General features: G+C 41.5%; 1 protein-coding gene across 1 annotated transcript; it reads right to left on the bottom strand.

Annotated features, from left to right (window-relative positions):
- LOC109233650 (agamous-like MADS-box protein AGL29) lies at positions 9620-10174 on the bottom strand. Its single transcript, XM_019399524.1, has one exon. It carries the CDS (start codon positions 10172-10174, stop codon positions 9620-9622), a length of 555 nt encoding a protein of 184 aa, XP_019255069.1.

Here is an 11275-nt window from a genome sequence, read left to right as displayed (position 1 = left end):
TCTGTCTTTATTTGAGAAAGTCTGGGTGTTTGCCCTGCCCAGGATCCTTGAGGTCCTTAGGGAACTATGACACACTTAGACACAAATGTGGTAATGAATCTTGGGCATTTGAGACTAGTGAAGGCCTGGTACACCAGGATTTACTTTGGGCCTACTTCAGGCTACCTGTAGCTTAATTTATGTACTATTTATGTAATTTAATTCAATCATTGTTCTGTAATAATTAAGTGTAAACAGATATTTAGGTGACTAGTGAAAAGGGAGGGTAGTTGTATACCGCGGGTAAAGCTGGGTAGATAACATGCCTCCAGGGTTTGCTTTGGTTCAAATGTGCTTGGTAGATAACATGCCTATAGGGTTTGCTTGGGTTCAAATGTGCTTGTTAGATAACTTGCCTATAGGGTTTGCTTTGGTTCAAATGTGTTTTGCTAAGTAACATGCCTATAGGGTTCATTTTGGTTCAAATGTGTTTTGTTAGATAATAATTATCCTACTCGTTTCTTTAATGGTCTTCAACACTATGTTAAATAATGTCACTAGAAAGCATACCAATAGGGTAAAGGACTTCAAATATTTTCCAGAATTGTGACTGCATATACACACTTAAGCAAACCTTAGGGCATTAAAATTAAAACCAGTTCTTTTTATGTGTGAGATCATCCAGGCTTAACAGGCTACAAAATAAGTAGGCAAACTGGTTAAGATTCTGCCACTTTTCTTTTGCATGTCCTGAATGTGTAACATTCATCTAGATACCATGTTCTTAGGATTTCTGAACATTCTTCAAAACCTGTGCTTTAGACGTGTTGTTTCTTTGCCTATATACATGCGGAGGTAAATGTGAGCCTTCTAACTGCTTGTCTTTATTTTCTTGTCCTACATGTTATCTGCCTGTCGCCTAGATTTTTACCTTTTATAAACCTTAGGCTTTCTAGAACTGCCCAGATTTAGAGGTCCCAAATTCCTCCAGGACAACAAGGAAGGGACGGGTAGCAACACGCTTAGAGTTCGTTAATTAAACTCGCTTATAACCACTAAGGGGAGGGTAATGGGCAGTAAAAGGATATGATGACCTGTGCGCTAATGTCACGTGTAGCCCCTTTCATTGAGGAGTGATTACCGGGTATTGCATGGGTATGATCCTGTAGGCTAATCAACTTAGGACTTCCCTTTCCCAGTTCTCGTATATGTTTAAATTTTCCAAATTTTCTTTTCTTTACTTATACATATATAAGTTGTCCAAACCTCTTTTATCTTCACTATTTGAATTTCCTTGACCGTATATGCATTTAGATGGGGAAAGTTACTTTATTTGCAAATACTTGCTTGCTTGTTATTTGACTAATTCATATAGTTTAAGTTCGGTCGGGACCCACTTTTGTGTACCGTGAGGGATGCCTAACAGCTTCCCCTCAAGGTTATTTCGAGCCCTTACCCTAATCTCTAATAATGCAAACTAGTTACATGAGTTAATTACTCTAGGTTCCCTAATGCACCATAATCCGTTAGGTGGCGACTCTTCAAATACCCAATTCCCAAAAGGAAAAGAGTTGTTCCCCCATGGATGTCAAAACCCGGAATTCTCCGCGAAGGAAGAAAAAGGGGGCGCGACATATTCCAAGCGGCACTCTTCATTTATATTCACCTGTTGGTTTGCTAGTTTTGTACTTTTAATTCTTTTTCCGCTAATTGTTAGGCTTACCTAGTCATGGAGACTAGGTGCCGTCACGACAGTTCATGGAGGAAGAACATGGGTCATTACTTGTTGGTATAAGAGCTCTAGGTTCATAGGAGTCATGAATCACAAGCCGGTTTATTAGAGTCTCGCGGATCGGTACGGAGACGTATGTACTTATCTTCGAGAGGCTATGTATTTTTAGGAAAATTCCACTTCATTTGATTCCTTGTCGTGCGAGATTATTGATTGCAAATTTCTAAACCTCTGTCTTCTAATCTCTCACAGATAGTGCGGTCACGTGCTACCAGAGAAGATCAGATACCTGAGCCCCCTACTAGAGCCGCTAGAGGTTGGGGCCGGGGTAGAGGCTGAGGACGCGCACGTGGTGCAGCCAGAGCACCCGCGCAAGCTGCTACAGAGGAGCCACAAGCAGCTGCAACCGGAGCCCAAGCGCCTGATACGCTTACTGCTACTACTACTCCAACTCTCCAGGAGACCCTTGCTCAGTTCATGAGCATGTACACCACTCTAGCTCAGGTAGGGTTGATTCCCCTTTCTGCAGCTACATCTCAGGCCGGGGGAGGAGCATAGACTCCCGCCGCCCGCACCCCAGAGCAGCGAGTTCAGGTTGATCAGATCCCAGAGGTTAAACCTGTACCGCCTGTAGCCCCAACTCAGCCCGAGCATAGGGCAATAGCTTCAGAGGAGGAGCAGTGGGGGTTGGAGAGGTTCAAGAAGTACCAGCCTCTTACATTCAGTGGTCTAGTATCGGAGGATGCTCAGGGATTTCTGGTGGAGTGATACCGTATCCTCCGCACTATGGGTATATTAGGGACGAGTGGGTTTTCTTTAACTACCTTCCACCTTTGAGGGGAAGCCTATCAGTGGTGGCGTACTTTTGAGTTGGACAGCCCAGCTGAGGCATCTTCCCTTTTATGGACTCAGTTTTCAGATATGTTTTTGAGGGAGTATGTCCCTCAAAGCCTCAGTGACGCATGGCGCCCGGAGTTTGAGCATTTGCACCAGCGTTCTATCACTGTTTCGGAGTATGCTGTCTGTTTTAGTGACTTGGCTAAGCATGCACCGGCCTTGGTTTCTACGGTTCGTGAGAGAGTTTGCAAATTTATTGAGGGGTTTATTCCTAGAATCAGATCTAGCATGGCCCGAAAGTTGGAGATGGATATTGCTTATCAGCGGGTGGTGAGCATTGCTAGGAGAGTAAAGGGCATGCATGTTCGGGTAGAGTGGAGAGAGAGGACAAGAGGTGTTGAGAGTCGGGCCATTATTCTGGTGCCCATGCTCCAACTGCAGTTCGTCATGGTAGGGGTTATATGAGTCTCCCCGTTCATTCAGCTCTTCTAGCAGCCAATGGTATTCCAGCTCCTCCTAGACCTCAGGAGCCTTATTATGCACCTCCAGTATCTAGTGCGCCTCCTGCGCGTGGTGCTTTCAGTTGTCAATCCAGCAGACCTGGCCTGAGCCATTCATAGCCGCCACGTCCTCCTAGAGATTTTTTTGAGTGAGGCGACACACGCTATATGGTGAAGGATTGCCCTAGACTTAGGAGGGGTCAACCTCCACAGAATTCTCAGCCACAACGTGCCCCGCAGTGTTCCCAGGCTATGATCACAGCAAGAGTTGCTACCCCACCTTCTCAGCCAGATAGAGGTGGAGGTCGGGGAGGTAGAGGTCACCCTAGAGAGGGAGGCCAGGCCAGATATTATGCCCTTCCTGCCCGTACTGAGGCTGTCGCCTTCGATTTTTTCATCATAGTTATTGTTCCGGTCTGTGATAGAGATGCATCAGTTTCCACTTATTCTTAAGTGTCCTCTTATTTTGCCCCACATTTGGGCGTATCTCGGGATTCTTTGAGTTCCCTTGTTTATGTTTCTACTCCTGTGGGAGATTCTCTTGTTGTGGACCGCGTGTAGCGGTCGTGTTCTTAGTTGTTTTGAGACCAGAGACGATTTATTATTGCTCATCATGGTAGATTTTGATGTTATCTTGGGCATGGACTGGTTGTTGCCCCATTATGCTATTCTTGATTGTCACGCCAAGACCGTGACGCTGGCTATGCCAGGTATTCCGCAGTAGAGTGGAGGGGTACCTTAATTCACATTTCCAGTAGAGTTATTTCATTTCATAAAGCTCAGCAAATGGTTGAGAAGGGGTGTGATGCTTATCTAGCTTATGTGAGAGATGTCAATATTAATACCCCTACAATTGATTCAGTCCAAGTAGTGGGGGATTTCTCTGATGTGTTCCTAGCTGATCTTCCGGGCATGCCGCTCGACAAAGATATTGATTTTGGCATTGATTTGTTGCCGGGCACTCAGCCCATTTCTATTCCTCCTTGCCGTATGGCTCCTCCTATGTAGAAGGAGTTGAAGGAGTAGTTACAAGAATTGCTTGATAAGGGCTTTATTCGGTCCAGTATGTCAACTTGGAGTGCTCCTGTCTTGTTTGTGAAGAAAAAGGATGGTTCTATGCGTATATGCATTGATTATCACTGGTTGAACAAAGTTATAGTGAAGAACCGGTATCCTTTGCCTCGTATTGATGACATGTTTGATCAGTCACAGGGTGCTCGAGTGTTTTCTAAAATTAACTTGTGTTCAGGTTATCATTAGTTGAAGATTCGGGAGTCACATATCTCGAAGACTGCCTTTAGGACTCGATATGATCATTACGAGTTTCTGTTATATCATTTGGGCTGACCAATGCCCCGGGAGCATTTATGCATTTGATGCACAGTGTATTCCGACCATATCTTGACTCGTTCATCATTGTCTTTATTGATGAGATTCTTATTTACTCCCGGAGTCGGGCGGATCATGAGCAGCACTTGAGGACAGTGCTTCAGACCTTGAGAGAAAAGAAATTATGTGCGATGTTCTCGAAATGTAAATTCTGGTTGGATTCTATGGCATTCTTGGGTCACGTAGTATCGAGTGACGGGATCATGGTGGATCTGAAGAAAGTGGAAGCACTGCAGAGTTGGCCTAGACCATGCTCAACTACAGAGATCCGTAGTTTTCTTGGCTTAGCGGGTTATCACTGTCGATTTGTTGAGGGATTTTCATCATTGCAGCACCTATGACCAGGTTGACCTAGAAGGGTGCTCTATTCAAGTTGACGGGGGAGTGTGAGGAGAGCTTTCAGAAGCTCAAGACAGCTTTGACTACAGCCCCATATTGATATTGCTACAGGTTCGAGGTCTTATACTATCTATTGTGATGCCTTGAGGATTGGCCTTGGAGTGGTGTTGATGCAGGACGGTAGGGTGATTGCCTACGCGTCCAGACACTGAAGGTTCATGAGAAGATTTATCCTATCCATGATCTCGAGTTAGCTGCTATTGTTCACGCCTTGAAGATCTGGAGTCATTATTTGTACGGTGTTCCTTGTGAGATCTATACTGATCACTGGAGTTTGCAGAATCTGTTCAAGCAGAAGAACCTTAATTTGCGTCACAAGAGGTGGTTAGAGCTGCTGAAGGACTGTGATATCACTATCTTGTATCACCCGGGCAAGGCCAATGTGGTGGCCGATGCTTTGAATCGCCGGGCGGAGAGTTTGGGGAGTTTGGCTTATCTACCAGCAGCAGAGAGGCCCATGGCGATGGGTGTTCTGGCCTTAGCCAGCCAGTTTGTGAGATTGGACATTTCGTAGCCCAGTCGGGTCCTTGCTTGTGTAGTTTCTCGGTCTTCCTTGTTTGATCGTATCAGAGGGCGTCATTATGATAACCCTCATTTGCTTGTCCTCAAGGACAAGGTCCTGCATAATAATGCCAGAGATGTGACCATTGGTGATGACAGGGTATTAAGGATGCAAGGTCGAATATGTGTACCCAATGTTGATGGGCTTTGGGAGTTGATTTTGGAGGAGGCCCATAGTTGACGGTATTCCATCCATCCGGGTGCCGCGAAGATGTATCAGGATTTGAGGCAGCACTATTGGTGGAGGACGGTGAAGAAAGATATAGTTGGGTTTGTAGCTCGGTGCCTCAATTGTCAGCAGGTGGCATTAGAGACCGGGTGGCTTGCTTCAGCAGATAGAGATTCCGGAGTGGAATTGGGAGCGGATCACCATGGACTTCGTAGTTGGACTTCCACGGACTTTGAGGAAGTTCGATTCAATTTGGTGATTATGGATCAGCTGACCAAGTCCGTGTACTTTATTCCTGTGTATACTACCTATTTTTCAGAGCGGTTGGCTGAGATTTATATCCGGGAGATTGTTCGTCTGCATGGTATTCAGTTTCTATCATTTCAGATAGAGGTACTCAGTTCACATCACGGTTCTTGAGGGTCGTACAGCATGAGTTGGGTACTCGGGTGGAGTTGAGCATAACATTTCACCCCCAGACGGACGGACAGTCTGAGCGCACTATTCAGATTCTTAAGGATATGCTCTGTGCGTGTGTGATGGAGTTTGGAGGTTCTTCGGATCATGTTTGCCACTGGCGGAGTTTGCCTACAACAATAGTTACTAGTCCAGCATTCAGATGGCACCATATGAGGCTCTGTATAGTAGGCGGTGTAGATCCCCGGTGGGTTGGTTTGAGTCGGGCAAGGCTAGATTATTGGGCACAGGTTCAGGACGCTTTGGAGAAGGTTAAGGTGATTCAGGATATACTCCGCACAACCCTGTCCAGACAAAAGAGTTATGCAGACCGGAAGGTTTGCGATGTTTCATTTATGGTTGGTTTCTCCTATGAAGGGTGTTATGAGATTTGGGAAGAAGGGGAAATTGAGTCCGAGGTTTATTGGTCCCTTTGAGGTGTTGCGACGTGTTGGGGAGGTTGCTTATGAGCTTGCCTTACCTCCCAGCTTGACAGGAGTTAATCCGGTATTTCATGTTTCAATGCTCCGGAGGTATCACGGTGATCCGTCGCACGTGTTGGATTTCAGTTCAGTCCAGTTGGACAAGGATCTATCTTATGTTGAGGAGCCAGTGGCTATATTGGATAGGCGGGTTCGAAAGCTGAGGTCAAAGCATTGCATCAGAAAGGTTTAGTGGTGGGGTCAGCCGGTCGAGGAGCCGACTTGGGAGACCGAGCAGGATATGCGCAGCCGTTACCCTCATCTTTTAACTGTTTCAGGTATGTCTCTATGCTCGTTCGAGGACGAATGAATATTTTAAGAGGGGGAGGATGTAACGACCCGGCAGGTCGATTTGAGAATTTATGCCCCGATCCCTTATTAACTGCTTTCCCCGTGTTTATTTCTGCTATTGTGATTTGCCGGAATGATTCGTTTTGAGTTTCGGAGTGTTTCGGGACACTTAGTCCCTAAATGAGAGCTTAAGCTTTAGAAATTGGACCGTAATTAGAACAGTATGAATACGGCTTCGGAATGGAATTTCGTCGATTGCGTTAGCTCAGTCGGGTGATTTTGGGCTTAGGGGCGTGTTCAGATTGTGTTTTGGAGGTTTGTAGCTTATTTAGGTTTGAAGTGCCGAAAATTGAATTTTTGAAGTTTCCAGATCGATAGTGAAAATTTGATATCGGGATCGGAATCCGAATCCGAAAGTTGGGATAATTTTGTAGTGCTGAATGTGACTTATGTGCAAAATTTAGGGTCAATCGGACATGGTTTGGTTGGTTTCGGCATCGGTTGTAGAATATTAGAGATTTCAACTTTTTTAGGCTTGGATTGGAGGGTGATTCATCGTTTTGGCGTTGTTTGATGTGATTTGAGGGTTCGACCAAGTTAGAATGATGTTTTAGGATTGGTTGGCATGTTTGGTTGAGGTCACGGGGGCCTCGGGTGAGGTTTAGATGCTTAACGTAATTGAATTTGGACTTAGGCAAATTTCAGATGTGCTGAACCTGTTGGTTTCGCATCTACGGAGCTTGGACCGCAACTGCGGCGCCGCAGAAGCGGTTTGGCAACTGCAGATGCGGTCTTAGTCATAAGGGCAGTTGGTCGCAGATGCGGCTCGGAACTGCATCTGCGAGGAAAGGAGCGCAGGTGCAGTATTTGGAGGCTTAATAATTTTCCACAAAAGCGGAACCCCAGCCGCAAAAGCGAGACCACAGGTGCGGTGGTCCCCTCGCAGAAGCGGAAATCGCTTGGCAGAAAAGAGTGACCGAGGGTTTGAGTTCATAACTTCAAAAAAAATGATTTAGAGCTCGGTAGAAGGCGATTTCTTGAGAGATTTTGAAGGAGAATTATTGGGTATCAAATTCTAACTCTAATTTGGTTCTAATACATTAATCTATTATTATTTTCTCATCTAATTAAGGAATTTGAGAGTAGAAGTTTGGAAATGGGGGAAAAAGTTCCCCGATAGAAAATCTGAGTTTTGAATAATAATTTGACGGCGGATTGGGATGATTTTTGTACGAGTGAACTCGTGAGTGAATGAGTGTACATAATTCGGAATTTTTATCCGATTCTGAGATGTGGGCCCGGGAGGACTTTTGGGCCATTTCTATTTTCTTGCCTTAGCTTTGATTTCATTAGCTAAATTAGTTGTTTGTAGTTATATTTACGTTATGAAATTGATTTGATTAGATTTGGGCCACTTGGAGTTGGATACTCGTGGCAAGAGCGTGATTTCCGGTTGATTGAGCTTGGTTCGAGGTAAGTGGCTTGCCTAACCTTGTGCGGGGGAACTCCCCTTAGGATTTTCGTATTGTTGTTATATGAATGCCGTGTACGTGAGGAGACGAGTGCGTACACGTGCTAATTATTGAAAATCCCATTTTTATTAAGTAAATATCTGTATTTTTCCTTTAATTGAGCAATACTTGTATTTGAAACCTCCTGTTTAGTTTAGGAAAGAATGCTTACGTGACTTAACTGTTTTATTTTAATTCCGTGTAGCATGTTTTGGGTAGAATTACCTGTTTTCTTCGTACGAGCTTGTATAGGACTGTATCCTTGTTGAATGAATATGTTGCATTAGAAATCATGTCTATAGAGTTATTTTCATTGGAATTTGCTTGTACACGCCTTATATGTTTGTGCCTATTAGATATAGAAAGCATGTCCATACTCGCTTCGGCTGATGTGTTTAAGTCGGATTTTGCAATCTAGAAATTTTGCCTATTATAAGTGATTCATATTCGTGTGTTGAATCATCATCGTCTAGCTAGTTTTAAGAATGCAATGCATAATGTGTTTGTTAGACACACATTACGAGTTCAAACTCCGCCAAACAAAAGTCTAGCATTTAAGTAGAAAAGTGTAATGAGGCGGACCCATTATTCATTGAGTTTCAAACTCTGTGCCGCTAAAGTTCAGAATTTCTCTATTCTAAAAAAAAAAAAAAATATTACAACTATCAATTTAACCGACATGCCACCTACTTTTCTTGTCTACAAGTTGTGACGAAATTTTTTTAAGTATTTTTATATTTTCATTTATTCTAGGTTATAGATTAATGCTATTACATATAGTTATCTGTAATTACCTTTTTAATTGACCTAATTGTATAAATAATTTTTATATCATCAATGCATAGAACATAAATGACACGGATCAAAGGTTTCCTTCTTAAATATTTTCAGAAGGAAGAATGCGCGATCCTTCAACATCAAGAACAAACAAAGATTTTATAGGCACAAGAAAATTTGATGCAACTCATATATATGTTCTGTTCGGCCTCTTAATTATATTGCATATTAAAATTTCTTATAGGAATGCTTGAAGTACTAGTATAAGATAATGGACAATTTATTTTTCATATCTGTGTTTTTTTGTCTTCTGATCTAATTCTTCTTCTTTTCACGAGAAAAATACTTTTTTTTTTCCGATTATAGATCTATGTCTACATTAAAACCTATAGAAGTGAATAAAACCCTTAGCCAATATATTAATAATAGAATTCATAGCACAATATAGCTTGTAGCATCATCAAAAAAAAGAAAAAAAGTACAAAATAAAATATGACGTCCTAATAATATGAATTTAAACTTAAGTATTAGGTGCATTAATTATCTGTATTTTCTGAATAAGCCTCTGAAGAAGACGAAGATGAAGCCTCATTTTTCAAATGCTTCAAACGATTATTCAGATTAAAAACAGTTGCACTTAACAAAGCTTCATACTTTTTTACTTCATCTGCATTAAACTGCTCAATTGACTCCCACTGGTACCTTTGGCCGTTTTCGTTCATGTTGTCATGTGGAAGAGACTGAGCACTTGTAGCTTCTTTTATGTTGTCAAACAATTCCCTCCTATTGTTGAGTTGATTAACTTTGTGTCGTGCATGAGCCGCAACTAGGCGAGTGCTTTCACTTAATTGCATATTAGGATTTAGAAAACGATCAATAATCGCTTCGGATGTAGGATGAAAAAATGAAAAAGGCTTACCAGTAGGAGAAAAGAGTACAATTCCAATATCAATATTGCATAACTTAACAAGTTCGCTGTCCTGTTTATACAGACCAGAACGACGCTTTGAAAATGTCACATAGCGGTCGTCCTCATTTTCTATTTTTTTCATCGAAATACTTTGTCGCCCTCTAGTCTTCTTACCCTCCATGGCTAAAATTATAAGGAAGAAGTATAATATAAAAGCTTATTGATGAGTAGTTTTCTTTGAGAAATGATACTTATGACAAATAGAATACCATGACTATTTATATACATCAAGACTTCATTATAATAAATTTCTAGCCAAATATTATAATTGAAAGCAATCAAAGAAATCTAAACTTTTATGTTAAAAAAATAAATATTTTATCGTACTTACTAAAATTTACCAAGCTCTGATTAGAAAATGTGGATGTAAATCCAAGAAACACAAAGTAAGTACCGGAATCTTTAAATTTAACTCAATAGGAAAATAATTTATTACCTTTAGAAATTCATCAACTTCTAGGAGTTCGAATTAACTCAGGTCAGATTTAAAATTTAACTTGAATAGGAATATTTTAATAATGAAAATCAAACTTTCCAAATGCATTAACATCAACCAAATCTGAAAATTTGAGTTTAATTGGAAATGTTTTAATGTTCTAACAGAAATAAGTGCAAATGTAATTAGAAGAAAAGCCAAATTGAGAAAAAACATTAAATTTGCATTACCGCAATAAAAGATTGAATTTAACTTGAACTAGATAATTACTCACTAATTTTACCAAGTACTTGTTAGTAGACTATATTTGTAAAATAATTCTGGAGATATAAATGAATATAAACAGAAATGAACATAAACAGAAATGACATAAAACCAATTCGAGCCCACTGAATTCACAGTGTTTCCTTAAGGAATTTAATCCCCTCCTAGTACCCAAGGTTATGGATTATTTCCTCCAAAGATAGAACGAATTACACACTGGTGTAGTGGTACTTCAAACCCCAGCGTTTCAGCGAACACAAAGTTCTGTAGCAAATCATACTTACTTTTTGCTTTGTTTGATGCTAAAAGTATGCAGAAGAAGGAGAAGAAACTCAGAAAATCGTAGTGAAATTCTGAGCAGAATAGTGTTGTATTTATAGCCAAAGTTGGGCTGAAATCTGAAGAGGTGCAACTCTTCAGAATGGCTGTTTATGCAAAACGCTTACATAAATGGCCATTTACTCAACAATAAATAGGGAAAATAAAGAGCGAAAATTGAAGAGGGTAGTTAGTTTTCTGTTA

Source organism: Nicotiana attenuata, chromosome 10, assembly GCF_001879085.1.
Source record: "Nicotiana attenuata strain UT chromosome 10, NIATTr2, whole genome shotgun sequence".
Taxonomy (NCBI): Eukaryota; Viridiplantae; Streptophyta; class Magnoliopsida; order Solanales; family Solanaceae; genus Nicotiana; species Nicotiana attenuata.
The sequence above is the reverse complement of the archived record's forward strand: the minus strand, read 5'-3'. Positions and strand labels throughout refer to the sequence as shown.